We start from the raw sequence: 21,697 nt of genomic DNA, 5'->3' as shown, positions 1-21,697 counted from the left end.
GTTAAAGATCACATTGGGTCAGAAGATTAGGATGTAGATTCAAACAGAATGCTAAGAAACTGAACATTTCTGGCAGCATCTGTGGAGACAGCCAATTATGGCTCTTGTTTGGAATGGATTTATTTTGGGTCAAGTAGAGGAACAGAAAGGGAATGAGTGGTTTACAGGCCAGTCAATAGTGACCATCACGAGAGAAAAGTATAGAAGAATCAATTGTGGTTTCTTGTGAAATAAAGGTGGCAATAATCTTGGGTGACTTTACCAAACATATAAAAATGCAAAAAAAAACATTGGTAGTAGTAGCCTGGATGTCGAGTTCATAGGATGCTTCCAAGATTGTTTGAAAGAAACATAACCTGCTGTTTTGGAACTGGCAAGATATTATTAAAACTTGGTATTATGCAATGTGACATTTTAAATAAAACTATTGATCAGAGCCAACACTCCATGAGGTAGTGGTGAGTACAATATTATTGAATTTTACATCCAAATAGAAAAGGAGAAGACAGAGTCGAAGACTCTTATTTAAAATCTAAATGAGGACAATGTAGATGTTCCAGCTGAAATAAGTGAGCATCTCAGGCTAGGAGATAGATCAAAGAGTGAGAAGATGTAGCCATTTAAAGAAATATTTCAGAATACCCAGATCATGTAGATTCCTACTTCAAAGAAATAGTCTAAACGTGGGAGGACCAGCTATCAGAAGTATTCAAAAAACAACAAATAAATCAACCTTTATCTGACTGGATAACAGCAGGCTCAAGAGGTCTACTTCTGCTTATTTTGTATGTTCTCTTTTCACCATTGTGATATAAATTGCAATTCATATTTTTATTTCTGTTAAGTTTGGATATTTGAATTTGTGACATATGGATTTTGAGTGTCTGAACAAGTTAATTATTAACTGGTTTCTTTCACCATGGTGATTTTTTAAAACGTTTGAAAAGGAACTCGTTTTCAGAATGGAGCTTTTAATTAGCAGAGGTTGTAGGACCCAGTGAAGTATACAACTGTACATAAAAAGGTTTTTGTTAGAAATTTCTGGAAATTGTTTGCAGACTTTTCAGGAAACCCCTATTTCTTAAAAAAAAGTGTTCTGCAGATGTTTTCACGTGTAAAGTTACTCCTGAGAAAGGGAGAAGATTAATTGTTTTTGAAGAAAAACAGATTACCTCAAAAGTAGGGAGTTAGTAATAGTTACAAACCAAAAGTGCATGGATAAAACCTTGCACTTATCCAAATTGGAGAATATTTTAGCTCTGGGTGTATGATAACGCCAGGAAAACACAAACTTTAAGCTGGGAGTACAAATCAAACCAAATCCACAGATGCAGCAAGAGGGATTTTATGGGATGAGGACTGAAAAGGGATTCGGAGAAAGAGTGGAGTGGGGTGGTGTTGTACCATTTAGAACATAGAACATTACAGCGCAGTACAGGCCCTTCAGCTCTCGATGTTGTACCGACCTGTCATACCAATCTGAAGCCCATCTAACCTACACTATTCCATGTCCAAATGCTTGTCCAATGACAACTTAAATGTATTTAAAGTTGGCAAATCTACTACTGTTGCAGGCAAAACATTCTATATCCGTACTACGGAGTAAAGAAATTACATCAACAGACAATAGGTGCAGGAGTAGGCCATTCTGCCCTTCGAGCCTGCACCACCATTCAATATGATCATGGCTGATCATCCTTAATCAGTATCCTGTTCCTGCCTTATCTCCATAACCCTTGATTCCACTATCCTTGAGAGCTCTATCCAACTCTTTCTTAAATGAATCCAGAGAGTGGGCCTCCACTGCCCTCTGGGGCAGAGCATTCCACGCAGCCACCACTCTCTGGGTGAAGAAGTTTTTCCTCATTGCTGTCCTAAATGGCCCACTCCTTATTTTTAAGCTGTGTCCTCTGGTTCGTCACTCACCCATCAGTGGAAATATGTTTCCTGTTGCCAGAGTGTCCAATCCTTTCATAATCTTATACGTCTCAATCAGATCCCCTCTCAATCTTCGAAACTCAAGGGTATACAAGCCCAGTCGCTCCAGTCTTTCAGTGTAACGTAATCCCGCTATTCCAGGAATTGACCTCGTGAACCTACGCTGCACTCCCTCAATAGCCAGAATGTCTTTTCTCAAATTTGGAGACCAGAACTGCACACAGTACTCCAGGTGTGGTCTCACCAGGGCCCTATACAGCTGCTGAAGAACCTCTTTGCTTCTATACTCAATTCCTCTTGTTATGAAGGCCAGCATGCTATTAGCCTTCTTCACTACCTGCACGCTTGCCTTCATTGACTGGTGTACAAGAACACCCAGATCTCTGTCCTGCCCCTTTACCTAAATTGATTCCATTTAGGTAGTAATCTGCCTTCCTGTTCTTGCCTTCCTGTTCTTGCCACCAAAGTGGATAACCATACATTTATCCACATTAAACTGCATCTGCCCATTCACCTAACTCGTCCAGGTCACCCTGTAATCTCCTAACATCCTCACCACATTTCACCCTGCCACCCAGCTTTGTATCATCAGCAAATTTGCTAATGTTATTGCTGATACCATCTATATCATTAACATATTGTAAAAAGCTACGGTCCCAGCAGGGATCCCTGCGGTAACCCACTGGTCACTGCCTGCCATTCCGAAATGGAGCCGTTTATCACTACCCTTTGTTTCCTATCAGCCAACCAAGTTTCAATCCAATCTAGTACTTTGCCCCCAATACCATGCGCCCTAATTTTACTCACCAATCTCCTATGTGGGACTTTATCAAAAGCTTTCTGAAAGTCCAGGTACACTACATCTACTGGATCTCCCTTGTCCATCTTCAGAATTACATCCTCAAAAAATTCAAGAAAATTAGTCAAGCATGGTTTTCCCTGCATAAATCCATGCTGACTCTGTCCTATCCTGTTACTACTATCCAGATGTGCCGTAATTTCATCTTTATAATAGACTCCAGCATCTTTCCCACCACTGAGGTCAGACTAACTGGTCTATAATTTCCTGCTTTCTCTCTCCCACCTTTCTTAAAAAGTGGTATAACATTAGCCACCCTCCAATCCTCAGGAACCGACCCCGAATCTATCGGACTCTGGAAAATAATCACCAATGCATCCAGGATTTCCCGAGCCACCTCCTTCATGGGATGTAGACCATCAGGCCCCAGAGACTTATCAACCTTCAGACCTAACAGTCTCTCCAACACCAAATCCTGGCAAATATAAATTCCCTTAAATTCAGGTCCTTCAGCCACTGTTACCTCGGAGATTGCTTGTGTCTTCCCCAGTGAACACAGATCTGAAGTACCAATTCAATTCTTTTCCCATTTCTTTGTTCCCCTGTTTCTGTCAAGGGCCCAATTTTAGTCCTAACCATTTTTTGCCCTGCACATACCCAAAAAAGCTTTTACTATCCTCCTTTATATTATTGGCCAGTTTACCTTCGTACCTCATTTTTCCTCTTGTATTTCCTTCTTAGTAATCCTCTGTTGCTCTTTAAAAGCTTCCCAGTCCTCAGTTTTCCCCACTTATCTTTGCTACGTTATACTTTTTCTCTTAACTTTATGTTTCTTAACTTCCTTCGTCAACCACGGCCGCCCATGCCTCCTCCTGGGTTCTTTCTTCCTTTTAGGAACTTCTGCATTATACACAAATATCCGCCATGGTTCCTCCCTGCTAAGGTATTGCACCATTGAACTTTGGCCAGCTCCTCCCTCAGCTCCATAGTTCCCTTTATTCAAAGGAAGTACTGTCACTTCTGACTGTACTCTCTCCTATATCTATCACTGGGGGTTTTGGATCTGTAAACAAAAAAAGTGTAGTGATGAATGGGATTTTATTTTCTAATTTGAAACCATTTCTTTTGCTTAAAAAATGTTATGATCATCTCAGTGCAATTGTGTGACAGTTTTCCTGCAATGTGATAAGGGAGCAGGGCGGATTAAATTTGATGGAACAGCAAGGGAGGATGAAATGCAGAAAGAACAACATTTAGGAAGACGAGGTGAGAGAGAGCTGTCCAGTGGACATGATGCACACCGTACTAAGGATGTGGTCCATGAACTTTGATGCATGGAGCACGAGCCAGAGAGCGTGAGCGTGACAGATGTCTCCACGTTGGATGTGTCTAGTGTCATGGACTCTGTTTGCAGAAAGAAAGACCTGCCTACTCACCATCAGCCATTCTACCAACACCTCAGGTCCCAGTCTGTCAAGGTTAACTTGCCTTTCTGGGCTATTTCCTTGGGAATAGTAGAATGCTGTTTAAGTATGGCACAAGCAGCATGAATTACAGAAAGCACATCCACCTCTCCTGCCATCCAATTTGATGGAAAGCATGGAGGAGAGCTCAGATGCATAATCAATCAAGTGATGGGCACAGGATTTTGAGAAAGTCACTGAGTCATAGTTAGTGCCATGAATCTCAACCGAAATTGTTGTGGGAAACAAAAAAAAAGAAATCAACCCAAGCAAACAGGTGGAGTCAGTGCAAGTCTGGAATCCTTTTAAAACAGTGGGTAGGACCCAAATGCAGAAGATTTGCCTCATTGCTGGAGTCTCCATTTTTACCTGCAGGTGCAAAATGGTGTTATCACATAGGTGGGAACCCAAACTCAGCAGTACATATAAAATTGTTGCTGAAATAAAACTGACCACATTTCTGTTCCTAACAGTTTAACTTGCAGCTTGTGTCACATGCTTACGTCAGAGAGATAAATATTCTTAAAGTGTTGAATAAGATCTGTTAAAAGTTAAAAACCACAACACGAGGTTATAGTTCAACAGGTTTATTTGGAAGCACTAGCTTTCAGAGCGCTGGTCCTTCATCAGGTGATTGTGATCTGTTAATGTATGATGTAAAGTTTCATTATACTGTCTACTAAAGATGAAAAAAGCACTGCTGCAGCTGTCAGTCAAAAGTAAAAATCAAAGTTATTGTTAGACTGTCAGGACATCTGGCTTAGCCTTGGAAAAAGGTGCTCCTGCAATTTTAATAGGCATTATTGTCGACATTTCTTAAGGGATGTTACAGGGGAGCCCATTATAACCCAGCTTTAAAAACTCTTTAAAAAAAGCAGCTTAAAGAATTGCAGAGTTGAAGTTTTGATGAACAGGTTTAAAAGGTTCTAAAAAATTTACCAGATTGGTATTTACTTGGTTTAGTAACAGGCTAACAAGTTGATTGGTTTTAGGACACTTTTCACCTGAATCAGGTATTTATGAACGAAAGTGGTTTCAAATTGTGAGGAGTATAATTTTATTTTCAACATCTACACAATTCCTATGATCGACCCAAGGTAGATGTTAGGGAAGTATCTATACGAATAATACGAGACTGCATGGCTATTGTTATCAGAGGTAATGGAAGGTCAGAGCTAGATGGCGCAAGTATTTTAAGTAGGTTGCCTTGGCACTCATCCATGCTCACAACTGCCTCTGAACTAATGTATGGAATTAACAGGCACAACTTGATCATGCAGCTGCACATCACCCCAAGAAATTGTGCGCATGGATTGGGTCTGCCAATGTTAGACAATTGTTGACTCTTATCTTCCCACTTATATCTAAAATCTAGCCCAAGGTGGTCAAAAGCCAGCCAACATCTTCAGGCTCCACAGACAAGTTAGCTTTTGGTTTTTAAGTTGGTCTTACTCTATTCTTAATTAACCTCATGCTCCTGAGTGTTTTGAAAATATTCAGCGAATTTCCTTGCTAGTAATCTTTTGTGGCTTCTTTTGCATTAAATTTTTTTATAACTGTTAGTCCTCTCGGATCTTTGAATAGGAGTTTGAGTTCTGACTTAAGGGGTTTTATTTGCCTTCTTCTAATATATATATGCTCTTTGACATCTTGAGGGAACAGGGCTAGATTTGCGTTCTACACTTTCTTCGCAAAAATATAATGAATTTTTGAACCCTCTTTAGATGGGGTTAAAGAGCAGAGAGTTAAAAACAAAAAATGAATACATTTGTGGAGCTATAGGAAAACCACAGAGGAATAAGTCTAAATTGGTTGTTCTTTTGAAAGAGTCAGAACAGGAATGACAGGCTGAATGATCACTTCTCTCCCATATAAAAAAAAATTTTGTTAAAAGTTCCAGTTTTGAAAAAAAAAAAGAGGAAACAAACCGTAGTTGCCAGCTAGAGAGAGGCAGACAGCTTGGATGTAGCAGCAAATAAAAAAAAGTTACCCACAAAAGGATACTGGAGTTTTTTTTAAAAAAAAAGCAGCAATTTTGGTTGCAAAGGCACAGAAAAATCTTCTATGCAGTAGTTCTTAATTTCAGGTGACAAGTGGATTTGTCAATTTTGAAAGTGATTAAAAATTGCATTGTGGCACTCAACAAATCATGCAAGAAAAACAATTACCATGGCCATGAAGAAGTGATAAGTGTTATTCTGATAGAATGAAGCACCAAATAAAAAGTAGGATTAAACTGGTGGACTAGTCACTCAGGATACTTCTTTATACCCTTCAGGGGGTCAGGTGAAAGTTGGCACAACAAAAAGCATGGAGAACAGCTAGTGGAACCCTAAGTGGCAAGAGAGATAAATGAACTGTTTGTGGACAATTTGCATATAACTTGACATTCACTTATAACCAACAATTTAAGCTACCGTTTCCTTGACGGATGCTGATTAATCAGCCATTCATTGAGCAATTACAGTTCTTGCATCAAAATCTTTACCGATAAGACATTTTGTCAATTATAAAATAAACATTGCCTCCATATTAACATTTATCTCTACCTTTGTTGCAGGCAGTGTCTTTCTTGTGTTTTGATGCCTCCTCCACAAGTCCGGGTGCATCCTGTCCACTTGGCCCATTCACCCCACCAAAAGGCAGTATTGTCTAATCCTTCTTCTAAACTATTAGAGGTCTGCGTCACTTGCTAGGAGAAACAAAATACAAGATATTTATTCAAAATTATATTTCTTTTGAAATTAGGCTGAATTTTTACTTGCACAGGTAGTTTGTGAGCAGATGGGGGTTAAAAGCATGATGGGGGTTCAACTCTAAAATCCTCACTTAAGGCATGTTAACTTCAATATGCAAAATGCTCAATTACAGCAATGTTAACTGGGATTTTAGAATTTAATCTGGGGTGAGGTTTCCCAGAACTTTCCAGTAGAAGCATAGTGAGGATGCAGTAGTAATTAAGAATGAAAACATTTACAGAAAAAAATGCTGAAGACCCAAAATTACTTAAACTTCACAATTTGGAGTTTCTTGCTTGATTGTATGAAAAGTTTTGTTCAGTTGTGCTGACAACTGCTTTCTCAATTTGGAAATTTGATTATTTTGGGTGTTGCTAATGGTATGCAATATTGTAGAGGTTTTTGACCTGGATGAGAAATAAGACAAAAGTCTTCATATATTTGGAGAAGGAAGAGGGGGAAAAAGAAAAGGGGTGATGTAGCCAAAGCACTAGCACTCATTGAGCACTGGGTGTATTCATTGGAGGCATCATTTTAGATTCTATTAGTCCACCAATTTGGCAGCAACATGCAAAAGCAATTTTCCTTCCATCAACACATGACAGCCCTGCAAGCAACAAAGCATCCCTTTCACACATTGTTCTTTGTAACAAGTGGAGCATAAATTGACAAAAAAGTGGACTTGCCCAGCTACCAAAAATAGCTAACAAATGTTATGGGAATCTGTCTGCATTGGTGTTCACATTCCCAAATCAGGCCCACATTTTTTTTTAAAGAGATTACTTACAGTGTGGAAACAGGCCCTTCAGCCCAACAAGTCCACACCAACCCGCTGAAGCACAATCCATCCATACATTTACCCCTTCACCTAACACTATGGGCAATTTAGCATGGCCAATTCACCTACCCTGCATATCTTTTGGACTGTGGAGGAAACCGGAGCACCCGGATGAAACCCACGCAGACACGGGGAGAATGTGCAAACTCCACTCAGTCGCCAGAGGTGGGAATTGAACCCTGGTCTCTGGCGCTAAGACACAGCAGTGCTAACCACTGTACCACCCACAACATGGTGGCAAAAAAAAAAAGGAGATATGATGAATGTGTCAGCAATGCAATGTCATCATGCCAACTGCCTGCTGAGTTTAAATTGTGCTGGCTAATTCTAGCCATAACAAACTTTGGGCTGTACTACTGTGCCACACATCCCTTTTCACTAATTGTTCTTCTTCCCACCAGACAGCCGTTAACCATTAATTTGGAGATGCCAGTGTTGGACTGGGGTGTACAAAGTTAAAAATCACAACACCAGGTTATAGTCCAACAGGTTTAATTGGAATCACACTAGCTTTCGGAGCGATGCTCCTTCATCAGGTGATAGGGGAGGGCTCGATTGTAACACAGAATTTACAGCAAAAATTTACAGTGTGATGTTACTGAAATTATACATTGAAAAATTGTCTGTTAAGCCTTTCATCACAGGGATCTGTAGAGGAGTGACCAAAGAAGGTGTCAACATGGACCCCACCAGAGGGCTGCTGCCCTGGGCTTGACATGTATGCTCAAACGGTCAGGAAATATATAAATGCCAGATTCAGCATACCCACAAGGTAGAGCAAAACATCACCTGTTCACAACACAATGCCATCCAGGCTCTCAAAACCAGTCACAATATTGTCATCAAACCAGCAGACAAAGGAGGAGCCATTGTCATTCAGAATAGAACAGATTACTGCAAGGAAGTATACCGACAACCAACAACCAGGAACACTACAGGCAACTACCAGCTGATCCGACCAAAGAACATACCTGAGAATTAAACACTGATCAGAACTTTGAATCCAGTCCTTCAGAGTTCCCTATGCGCCCTCATCCCATGTACTTCGTGTAGGTGACTTCTACTGCCTTCCAAAGGTACACAAAGCCAACACACCAGGACGTCCCATCGTGTCAGGCAATGGGACCCTATGTGAGAATCTCTCCAGCTACGTGGAAGGCATCGTGAAACCTATTGTACAGGGGATCTCCAGCTTCTGTCACAACACTACGGATTTCTTACAGAAACTCAGCACCCATGGACCAGTCAAACCAGAAATACTTCTGGTCACAATGGACGTTTCCACATTCTACACCAGCATCCCCCACAATGATGGCATCACGGCAACAGCCTCAGTACTCAACACCAACAACTGCCAGTCTCCAAACACCATCCGACAACTCATCCGCTTTATCCTTGATCACAACATCTTCACCTTTGACAACCAGTTCTTCATCCAGAGACGAACAGCCATGAGGATCAAATTTGCACCCCAATATGCCAACATTTTTGTGGACAGTTTGAACAAGACTTGTCTATGCAGGATCTCCAACCAACATTATACAGCAGGTAGACTGACAACATTTTCTTCCTCTGGACCCATGGCGAGGAGTCAGTGATAAAAGTACACCCACACACCACACTTTGTACTTGCAGAGTTAAATTGTACTTTGCTCAAAAACTGCATGCATTCATGTAGAAACGTAAAGCTCTTATCTCACTTTTTAAGATTAGAATCAATCAATCAATCTAAACATCATGGCATAGACAGAGAACACAGGGGGCCAACACCTCAACATATTGTCTAGCTATCACCATTGTTAACAACTAACCCGAGAATGCAACTTTTGAAGAGGTTTTGTGATTTACACATGAAAGAAGTGAAACTATCACTGTATTCTAACAGATGAAAGGCTTAACAGACAATCAGTTTTTCAATGGATAATTTCAGTTACATCACACTAAATTTTTGCTATAAAATTCTGTGTTATGATCAAGCCCTCCACCTGATGAAGGAGCGTCGCTCCAAAAGAGAGTGTGATTCCAATTAAACCAGTTTGACTATAACCTGGTGTTGTGTGATTTTTAACTTTGTTAACCATTAACACTTCATAAAATAAGTAGGGAAGCTGGGCAAGCAGACTTCTGTTCTGCCTCTCTCATCCCACAGAATAATTCAATTTCCAAACTGCAGCTCAACAGTTAAACAGACACCTAATGGTCCTTATTCTTCCTAGGTAGCATTTTCATAAGATGCAATTCTAACTTACAGATTTAGCAGTCCGATTGCTGTGATGCTCTAGACTGATGTCAACATCATGTTTATATGGTATCTTTAGCATAATGAAGCATCAAAACAATTCATAGAATGTTTTATCTTTTGATTCAAAGCAGCATTATAACACCAAGCCATACAAGTGAAACTTGATCGCAAGCTGGTTTTCTAAGTAGTATTATAAAAAAAAAGCAAAACAGAGAGACAGAGATATAGGAAGGAAAATTGCTTGATGTTTGGGCAATAAAATCTCTGGTTACAGACGGTGGGTGAATTTTGGGAATTTTCTATGCCAAGACTGTAGAAGCTATAAAATTGAGCATATTCAAGTCATAAGATAGATACATTTCTGGATCCTTAGCACAAGGGATTATTGGGACAACCCACAGAAGAGGCATTCAGGTAGATGATAGTTGGATTCAATATCCTACACCTGTTCTTACTTTCCTAAATCATTACTGTCCTGCTCACCTTTTGTGGGATGGTTGAAGGTCTGGTGGGAGGTCAAAGAATGACTGAGAACTGGGAATTAAGGCAGGGCAGGTGATTGGTGTTAGTGAGGGAGCACTTTGGGACCAGCAACCACAATTCTATTAGTTTTAAATAGAGATGGAAAAGGATAGGCCAGATCTAAAAGTTGAAATTCTCAATTGGAGAAAGGCCAATTTTTATGGTATTAGGCAAAAACGTTCAAAAGCTGATTGGAGGCAGAAGTTCACAAGTAAAGGGACAACTGGAAAATGGAAAGCCTTCAGAAATGAGATAACGAGAGTCCAGAGAAAGTATATTCTTGTTAGGGTGAAAGGAAAGGCTACTGTGTATAGAGAATGCCAATGACTAAAATGGAGGGTTTGGTTAAGAAAAAGAAGGAAGCATGTGTTATGTACAGACAGGATAGATTGAGTGAATCCTTAGCAGAGTATAAAGGCAGTAGGAGTATACACAAGAGAAATCAGGACAGCAAAAAGGAGACATGAAATAGCTTTGGCAAATAGAGTTAAGGAGAATCCAAAGGGTTTTTACTAATACATTAAGGACAAAAAAGGGTAACTAGGGAGAGAATAGGGACCGAGCTTCAGGGCAGAGGAGATGACCTGGGGGGTGCAGTGAGAGGGACTCATTCTTGTAAAGGGAGGAGGAGAGCTTCAAGGTAGGCATCCTTAAAGAGGATTCACAGTAGGTTAAGATCAACTAGGAGAAAGGGGAGGACTGCAGATGCTGGAGACCAGTGCTGGAAAAACACAGCAGGCCAGGCAGCATCCAAGGAGCAGGAGAATCAATGTTTCGGGCATAAGCCCTTCCTCATTCCTGAAGAAGGGCTTATGCCCAAAACGTCGATTCTCCTGCCCCTTGAATGCTGCCTGGCCTGCTGTGTTTTTCCAGCACCACACTTTTCAACTCTGGTCTCCAGCATCTGCAGTCCTCACCTTTCTCCTCGAGAATAGGGACCCTCAGATCAGCAAGGCAGCCTTTGTGGAGCTGCAGAAGATGAGGGAAGAAACTAAAATGAGTATTTTGCATCAGTGTTTACTGTGGAAAAGGACATGGACAATATAGAATGTAGAAAAATAGATGGTGATATCTTGAAAGATGTCCATATTACAGCAGAGGAAGTGCTGATGTCTTGAAACAACTGGATAAATCCCCAGGACCTGATCAGGTATATCCTAGAACTGTGGGAAGTGATTGCTGGGCCTCTTGCTGAGATATTTGCATCATCAATAGTCACAGGTGAGGTGCTGGAAGACTAGAGGTTGGCTAACATGATGCCACTGTTTAAGAAGGGCAGTAAGGACAAGCTGGGGAACTATAGACCTGTGAGCCTGATGTCAATGATGGGCAAGTTGGAGGGAATCCTGAGGGACAGGGTGTACATGTATTTGGAAATGTGATTAGGGATAATCAACATTGCTTTGTGTGTGGGAAATTAGTCTCTCACACTTGACTGAGTTTTTTGAATAAGTAACAAAGTGGATTGATGAAGGCAGAGCAGTGGACGTGATCTATATGGACTTCAGTAAGGCATTCGACCAGGTTCCCCATGAGAGACTTGTTAGCAAGGTTAGATCTCATGGAATACAAGGAGAAGTTGCCATTTGGATACAGAACTGGGTCAAAGGTGGAGGGATGTTTTTCAGACTGGAGGCCTGTGATCAGTGAAATGCCACAAGAATCAGTGCTGGGTCCACGATTTACATAAATGATGAAAAGTTATGTGGATGTGAGCATAAGTATAGTTAGTAAGTTTGCTGATGACACCAAAATTGGAGGTGTAGTGGACTCATCCACAAACTCCATCAACAAACACATCGACCTGGACCCAATATACCGGCCACTACAGCAGACAGCTGAAACTGACAACCGGAAGCGGCAGGGACAGGCCACTATAAATGCCGGAGGAAACACCACAGAAGCGCTTCACAGGAGGCTCCCAAGCACTGAGGATGTCACCTAGACAGGGGACGAAACATTTGCAACAAAAACTTCCAGCTCGGTGAACAGAACCACAACAATGAGTGTTATTTCCAGGTTCAGAATCAGACTTCAGGCTAATTCCACTTTAAAAGTGCCATTAGCATTTCCTCCTCCAAAAGTATTCAAATGAACGAATGGATTTCAGGATTAAATCATCTCCTCTCCATCAACTTTTATGGGAAAACGTGTTTGGGAACCACCCCACCCCATGTATTTTATTTATATGCTGCATTTTCATGGATCAGTTCTTCAAACTGGAAAAGGCAGGTAGCTTAAACAGAAATTTCTTGGACTTTCCTTGCCCTCCCCTTTGATGCCTAACTAATAAAAGCAATTCCCACATCATGAAAACATTTTATAAGAAAACAAAGAAGATCATATAGGAAAATTATTTGCCCATGGAATTATGTTTGTTTTGTTTAAAAGCAACTTGCTGAAATATCAACACTTACAGAGCACACTTGGGTTCAGGCATTTTGCCCAGGCTGGAGCAAACATTTAACTCTGGTAGACATCTAAAATGACTAAATATTTAAACTGCAGACAAATCTCAAAACTAAACTAATGTGATCTATATGGACTTCAGTAAGGTGTTCGACAAGGTTCCCTATGAGAGACTGGTTAATAAGGTTAGGTCTCACTGAATAAAAGGGAGAACTAGCCATTTGGATACAGAATTAGCTCAAAGGTAGAAGACAGAGGGTGGTGGTGGAGGGTTGTTTTTCAGACTGGAGGCCTGTGACCAGTGGAGTGCCACAAGGATTGGTGCATGTCCTCTACTTTTTGTCATTTACATAAATGATTTGGATGAGAGCATAAGAGGTACAGTTAGTAAGTTTGCAGATGACACCAAAATTGGAGGTGTAGTGGACAGCGAAGGTTACCTCAGATTACAACAGGATCTTCATCAGATGGGTCAAAGGGCCGAGAAGTGGTAGTTGGAATTTAATTCAGAAGAGAGAGGTGCTGCATTTTGGGAAAGCAAATCTTAGCAGGACTTATACACTGAAATGTTAAGGTCCTACAGTGTTGCTGAACAAAGACCTTGGAGTGCAGGTTCATAGCCCTTGAAAGTAGAGTCGCAGGTAGATAGGATAGTGAAGGCATTTGGTATGCTTTCCTTTATTGGTCAGAGTATTGAGTACAGGAGTTGGGAGGTCATGTTGCAGCTGTACAGGACATTGGTTAGGCCACTGTTGGAATATTGGGTGCAATTCTGGTCTCCTTCCTATCAGAAGGATGTTGGTGAAACTTGAAAAGGTTCAGAAAAGATTTACAAGAATGTTGCCAGGGTTGGAGGATTTGAGCTATGGGGAAAGGCGGAGGCTGTTTTCCCTGGAGCAGAGGCAGAGGGGTGACCTTATAGAGGTTTACAAAGTGATGATGGGCATGGATAAGGTAGACAAAGCGCAGCAGGAGAGCAAGAGCAAGAGTCCAGAACTAGAGGGCATTGGTTTTAGGGTGAGAGGGGAAAGATTTAATAGACCTAAGGGGCAACATTTTCATGCAGAGGATGGTACGTGTATGGAATGAGCTGCCAGAGGGAAGTGGTGGAGGCTGGTACAATTGCAACATTTAAGAGGCATTTTGATGGGTATATGAATAGGAAGGGTTTGGAGGGATATGGGCCAGGTGCTGACAGGTGGGACTACATTGGGATGGGATATCTGGTCAGCATGGACAAGTTGGACTGAAGGGTCTGTTACCATACTGTACATCTCCAGGACTCTTGGCAGATCTGTGCCCAAGATATGAGCTTGGGCAGCATGGTGGCACAGTGGTTAGCACTGCTGCCTCACGGCGCCAGAGACCTGGGTTCAATTCCCGCCTCAGGCGATCGACTGTGTGGAGTTTGCATGTTCTCCCAGTGTCTGCGCGGGTTTCCTCTGGGTGCTCTGGTTTCTCCAAGATGTGCAGGTCAGATGAATTGACCATGCTACATTGCCCGTAATGTTAGGTGAAAGGGTACATGTAGGGGTATGGGTGGGTTGCGCTTCGGCGGGCGGTATGGACTTGTTGGGCCGAAGGGCGTGTTTCCAATCTAATCTAATCAAAAAAATCTAATCATAACTGACATTTATAGTGCACCACTTAGCCTCAACCTTTGAGGAGAGTAACAATGGTGCTATACAGCTAAGACATACCCTATAAGTATTATTTCCATTCTCATCTTACTTACTAATAAATTTGGCAAGTTCTTCACATTAAACTTCACAGCACATTCCAAATTCTAGCAATTTTGTCTCAGGGAGGTACTTCCCACTTGTGGGTAATTTATTATTACTGTGCACTACAAAAGTAATTGCTATCCCATAGGAAATTTAATAAGACAACTATATTTTTTAGAAAATAGCCAATAGATTCTCAGTAATAACAGATCAGCTAACAAAAACAAAATACTGTAGATGCTGGAGAAACAGGTCTGGAAGCATCCACTGAGAGACATTAAGCTCACATTTTGTAATATTCTATTCAGAATTAGAAGCTGCTGGAAAGTTTGTTTTTTTCAAAAATATTATTGATGGAAGGAGAGGGATTGTTAAAGTGAGTTGAACAGATTGTGAAGGTACCCAGGGCAAAAGACAAAGGTAATACTGATCACAATAAAAAGGAGGTTAAAGATGCAAAATAGGCATTAAAATTATATATGTCTCTTATTGCTAAGAGACAAGTCAAAGATACAAGTCTAAAGGCTGTAAAGTGCTCAAACAAAAAAAAAAGAATTGTTACTCCAGCTTATGTTGAGCTTTGTTGGAACATGAGCAGGTCCAGGACAGAAATAATAGCACTGGAGCAAGATTGTTTATTGAAGTGGCAAGCAACTGGAATGTCAGAGCCAAGATACTCCACAAAATAGAAGTCTGTATTTGGTCCTGTCAATTTAAGGGAGATAGTACTGTGAGCAGCAAATACTGTGGATTAGACTGAAAGAAGGACATGTAAATCTTGCTTTACTTGGAAGGTAGGCTCAAGGCGTTGGTCACTGAAGAGGGAGAGGTGAAAGAACAAGTGTTACACCTCAGTAATTGCTTGATTAGCTGCCATTGGGGATGTTAGGGGGTGGGGGGAGCTGCAAGGGGAATGGACTCATTAGTCCATTCCTCCATCAGTTCTAATGTCCCTTTCTTTATGCAATGAAAGGGATGTGTTTGCTGGAGGAGGTTGAAATGGTGTTGGATGATCTTTTGAAGAATGTGGAGAGCCCTGTCAACCACAGTGGGGTAATTCTTGGTTGAGGCTAAGAAAAAAAAAGGAGGTTAAATCCAAGGCACTCCATTGTAAAGTGGTTGAAACGGAGAGAAATATTGAGAGAATGGAATGGAGTTATTACAGAAAGCAGGGTGCGAGGAAGTGTAGTCAAGGATAAGGAATCTGGATTCAAAACATTAACTGTTTCTCTCTGCAAGTGCAGAGTTCCTTCAGTATTTTCTGCTTATTTCATCCAAGAAGATTAGTGGCGAACAACAAAACTGTCAGCAGCAATCACAGATGTGTCATTTTCATATAGCAGCTTTTTTAAAAATTCACAGGATGTGGGTATCACTGTCTACACCAGCATTTATTGCCCGTTCCCAATTATTATGGGTCAACTACATCACTGTGGGTCTACAGTCACATGCAGGTCAGATCAGGCAAGAATGGCAGATTTCCTTCCCTAAAAAGGAAAGTGAAACAGATGGGGTTTCCTGTCAAATGACAATGGTTACATGATTCACCATTAATTTTTAAAATGCAAATTCCACCATCTGCCATGCCAGGATTTGACCCAAGTCCCCAAAGTGTTTCCTGGGTCTCACTATTAATAGACCAGCCATAATACCACTACACCATCCATCTTCCCTGTTTTCTCCAAAAAAAAACTTACATGAAAAAAATAGCAGAAAAGGTGTGATTTAAACTAGAAATGTATACAGTGCAAAAGCATAAATGTGGGAAACACTGATACTCACATGTATCACCACAGTAGCAACGTTTTCAATAAGTAATGCAACAGCAATCAGATAGTGCATGAAGACAACTGCATCCCAACCCAAAGTACCTTTGGAGCTCCATTTTGTCAAATTCATACTGGAAAGAATAAAGTATTGAAGATCCCTTAGAACATGGCAGATATTATAGAATCAATTAAGTTTGCATAGGATTAATTACTGATCAGAATTAAACTGGAGGAGCACTTCAAGGCCACATTACAATACTTTGTATTTACTTTCCCTATTGGCCTTTACCTAACCCTACACTGTCACAAATAGAAACTGTGGAGAGCATTAGCAGACAAAGTACATTCTATTTAAATATCAATTCCCTGTACCAACAGAAAAGTGTTATTTAAATGCTGAATAATTATAATTTAAAAATTACAAAACATACAAATTACATCTAAAAATTAAGCTATTCAATACCTCAAGGCTGCTTCACCATTAATGAGAATATAATTGATGGGTTGGTTTTAAACCTCATTCTTTATTTCCTTGCCAGACATGGCTTGCTGACCTACTGGTCTTGTGTTGCCCCAGTGCCCATACAGACTGTAGGCGAGGTGGCAGTGTGGTCTGGGTTGGAAGACAGTTGTTCCAAACTGTTTCTGCAACACTGGACACTCTACTTCTCTATTATCTAAGAACTTGTAACTGAAGCTGAGTAGTGCTGCAAGTGGCAACATATAAACTTTTCACAATATTCATTGTGTATGTAACAATAAAGACTAAGATGATTTTTTTAAATATCTGCAGCCTAACATTACTCACTAGCCTTAAGAGTTCCAAAGTCACAACCCATTCAGGAAAATAATTTCCACTTAGTCCTAAAATGGCAAACTCCAATTTTAAAAGCACCCCCTAGTTATTTAATTTTTAAAAATATTTTAAAATGTAACCTAATTTTCTAAAATCAACCTGTTCAGAGATGTTATTACACATTTCTGGAGTAGGTGGGACTTGAACTTGTGCCTCCAATCAGTGGGTAGGGAGACTACCACTACATCACACAAGGCTAGAGTCACGGTGTCAAAATCCTGGACATCCCCCCGCGACACTGCAATCCATGAGTTCTACGTAGATGCACATCAGTTCAAGCTGGTAGCAACCAGGGACAGGCAATAAATGTTGGCCAGCCAGTGAAGTCCACATCCCACAGTGGACTACAACAACTTGAGAATGACCATACCTCAGACAAGGCAATGAGAAGGGTTGTCCTTCATGGTAACCTCAACTGGAATTAAATGCATTTTGTTGGTATCACAAACCAGCCAATTCAGCTAACTAAACCCCTCAAATAAAAATGAGATGCCTTTTTGAAAACCATGATCATCTGCTCAAGGGCAATTAGAAGTAGACAATTAATACTGGCTTTGCTGGATTGATCAAGTCGTTCAGCCAATGCCAAAGATGGGTCAAGACAGATTCCCAAAAGAAACCTAACAATTACTTATTTAATTTATCTTAATTCTTTTATCTTCCTGGAGTCCCAATCCATTTCTGGTAACATTTCCAGAACAAAGAATATAGCTTGCAATGAATTAGAATCCTGTGTGAAAACAGGCCCTTTGGCCCAACAAGTCCACAGTGGCCCTCCAAAGAGTATCCCACCCAAACCCATTCCCCTACATTTACCCCTGACTCATACACCTAACTGATACATCTCTAAACATTATGGGAAGTTCAGCACAGCCAATTCACCTAACCTGCACATCTGGATTGTGGGACAAAACCGGCGCACCCGTAGGAAACCGACACAGACATGGGAAGAATGTGTAAACCCCACGCAGACAATCGCCAGAGGCTGGAATCGAACTTGGGTCCCTGGTGCTGTTGCAGCTTAGTTTTACTTCTCATGATAGCATACACTATATTGTCACTGCAAGAATACTGCTTGTTATTTAGAAACATAACTTAGATCTTTATTAAATCAGAGGTTGTACCTGAAATAATACAATGACAGCCAGTCTTTGGTAGCAGTCTGATAAAACTCTGGCCACAATGCATAACCAGAAACATACAATAATATCATTCCAGAAGAATTAGTTACTTTGCACATGTTGCAGTGCCTTTGATTTATCAGTTCTTAGTGCAGTGTTCCTCGACTCATGCCAATTTGTGCATAAAGCTATTTAGTAACTTAATGTGTTACCCAGAGAATGTGCATTTTAGGCTACTCAATTAAGATTTCTCTGTATAAGTTTCTCAGCAGTTCTGTTCATACACATTTACACATGACAAATAGGGGTTCTTGTCATCTAAAGCACCAAGGAAACATTAGTGCCCATTCAGATTAATCTTGCTGCACCATCCCTGTCTTATTGCAACAGTAACCTACATTGTCCCATACTGATGCATTGCAATGTTTTTGTACATTAGTACCATGAATTTTACTCACTACCTTATCCCATTGTAACAATCCAATACTTTTTGCTGTAGATTGCATTACACTGTCCCCACAAATATATTAATCCATACATTTTAGGGAACATGACCACTTTATGTAGATGTCACCTTGTTGGCACTCACTGAAGCTTAACAGCGAGTGGTTAAATGTTACTGGACCATTTGGCACGGATTGCTTTTTATTTCTAGAATCAAATACTAGTCAAGTCAAATACGGCCATTCAAAGATATACAAGGAATATACATTTATTTTACAAGAGTAGCCATAGATAAGCCAGTTATAAATCTCGATTTCTTAGTCAAAACGCTAGATACCCGAGGCGCCCTAAATTATTAAGTCAGATTATGATAGGAAATTGTAATGCTGTAATGCTGCGTCGTACATCCTAAATGTGCATTTGGTTCATAAATGCCCACAGAGCACAAATAGAAGTGTGCATTTTGCCTGCACAAACGGGTTGTCAAACTCAAGCTAGGAGAGTCACTGCTGAAGATAACACGCTGGTTTATCATTTCGACAAGTCACAGAAACCAACAGTCAATTCCTTCAACATTTACCTTCACTCAGTTTCCGGGCTGATGGCTGAATCGACTATGAGCCCCTCAACCCAATACAAGCCAGTGTCCTGCCAGAGCCCGACCCTGCCTGCACCGTCAGTGGTCAACTGCTTCAGATCTCCAGACAATGAAGAGCTCTTCGCGGCTCAGCACCTATCTCAGCCACATCCCAACATAATTCCTTCTCCTTCCTCACTGTTCTCGGAATAGTTTCTAGCGATTCTTTTACAGGCTTTTTATACCTGAAGCATCCACCGCCTTCTACTCGCGGCCCACCTCCAGCCATTCCTCCCTCTATGCGGCTGCGCCACTTCCCCACAACTTGTGTCACTCACACTGCGCCTGCGTACATTGCCACCTGCTGGTGAGCACGTGCCTGAAGTTTGAAAATTAACTGCCAAAAGTAACGGTCGCCGCCGCCTGGCGCCACTGCCATGGGTCTGTTAGTGGGCCTGTTGCTGGCAAGTCAACGGAGCCATCGTGAAATTGTGGCGATATTTTTCGGGGACTTCGAAATGTTAGTATTGACCGAGCTGGAAATCTCCTGGTTCCAAGACATTTATCACTGTGCTTAATCTCCCGCCTCTATCTTTGATGTCCGTCTTGGCATATTTATGCAATCACTGCTCGGACCCTCTGTCACAAACTCTGTTACTGATACTTTAATCCTCCGTGACAGTGACTCTGTCACTGACCAACTGTGATTGACTGTCTTGCAGTCCCCTTTCGGACTGCCACTGATTCGTTGACACTGACCCACTCTCAGATCCTATGCCATTCAATGTCGGTCTCGGACCCTCTGCTAATAACTCTGTCTTTGACCCTTTGCCCCTGTGTCTCTCCAACACTGACCCTGTGTCTCCAGTTCACATACTTGAATTTCTGCCTCTCCACAACAGCAAACTTACTCAAGTTAGGACTGAGCGTGCTAAGAGAATCTAAATCTTTGACTTGTACAAACAATGTAATTTCACAAAGAACTGAATCTTAAAAGAAGTTGTGAGAAACAGAGCTCACAATAAATTTCAGTCCGAGTCAAATTCTGAAGCAGCGAATTTTATTGAAACGTTCTTGCAAGAAGGGTGACTAGTAATTAGCCACACCGATCCAGAAATTACTCAACAATTTATACAGTTTAATTTTCGATACTTCCCCGTTTATTTCATTGGCCTTCAAACCTATCAATATTCCTTATTATGTTCTGCCCCTGCCCAGCTGTGCTCTGCCCTTGTTTACTTCTCCCCCTACTCCAAGGCAGGCGACCCTTCCCCCTATAAGTGACTTGGCTCGCCTCAGTGCTGACATGAGGGAAAATTGCTGAGCTTGGAATATCTTGATGTTCTTTTTCAACTTATCTATTTGTCTGTAACATCTTCCATTGTTTCCAGGCACGTTCCATTCTAGTATGCACATTTTAGCTAACTCAGAAGAAACGTATCCCTTTACATAGTCTTCATTCTTGTATGCACATTTTAGCTAACTCAGCTCTTTGCTGAAACCATTATACACTGATATAGGTTTGCATAAGCAATTATGCTTGCAGAAGTAACACTACTTTACCTATATCCCACAAAATGTTGATTTTAAACTGAAATCTGTGGTTTACGTTTGGCAACTGCTAGTCTTAAGCAGTATTTCTATTCCCCAAGGTATGCAGTGAACAATAGATCAATTAAGAACCAGCTGAACTTGGATCCTCATTAAAAGTGACACAGGTAGACCATTTTCTTTGAAGCATAATAAGTCAACTTTGTATGACTATGGATGTTGTCTAGGAGAAGGTGAGGACTGCAAATGCGGGAGATCAGAGTCGAGAGTGTGGTGCTGGAAAAGCACAGCAGGTCAGACAGCATCCAAGGAGCATAAGAGTTTTTGGAGCTTATGCCCAAAACGTCGATTCTCCTGCTCCTTGGATGCTGTCTGACCTGCTGTGCTTTTCCATAATTATGGATGTGACTTACAATAGAGTGCTGCAGTTGAACATCTTAAAGAATGCAATTTAGACTAGTGCAGCAGGGTCAGGAACCAGAGCAATAGGACAGCAAGTAAAATAATTAAGGAGGACTCAGAGACTAAGGCCAATAAGACTAAAAGAAAGAACAGACAGAGGGAAGTTACTGAACGTGGCAGGACTGACGGTCTGAGGTGTATTTGTTTTAATGCAAGGAGTATGACAGGTAAGACAGATGAACTTAGGATCCTAGAGTCATATACCACCAAAACCGACATTTTGGTCCAACTCATCCATGCTGAC

At 41.0% G+C, this 21,697-nt stretch overlaps 1 protein-coding gene across 1 annotated transcript in view; it reads right to left on the bottom strand.

Moving 5' to 3' along the window:
* The window catches only part of adamtsl2 (ADAMTS-like 2), a 251,356-nt gene extending 231,606 nt beyond the window's left edge, over positions 1 to 19,750 (bottom strand). The window contains exons 1-3 of the mRNA XM_043719728.1: positions 19,444 to 19,750; positions 16,456 to 16,573; positions 6,750 to 6,892 (exon numbers count right to left, since the gene is read on the bottom strand). Coding sequence (XP_043575663.1) covers positions 6,750 to 6,892; positions 16,456 to 16,572 — 260 coding nt within the window. The 5' untranslated portion in view covers position 16,573; positions 19,444 to 19,750. The remainder of the gene's footprint in view (positions 1 to 6,749; positions 6,893 to 16,455; positions 16,574 to 19,443) is intronic.
* Positions 19,751 to 21,697: the final 1,947 nt, after the last annotated feature.

This window comes from Chiloscyllium plagiosum, chromosome 30, assembly GCF_004010195.1.
Source record: "Chiloscyllium plagiosum isolate BGI_BamShark_2017 chromosome 30, ASM401019v2, whole genome shotgun sequence".
Taxonomy (NCBI): Eukaryota; Metazoa; Chordata; class Chondrichthyes; order Orectolobiformes; family Hemiscylliidae; genus Chiloscyllium; species Chiloscyllium plagiosum.
This window is presented reverse-complemented; position numbering and strand designations above follow the sequence as displayed.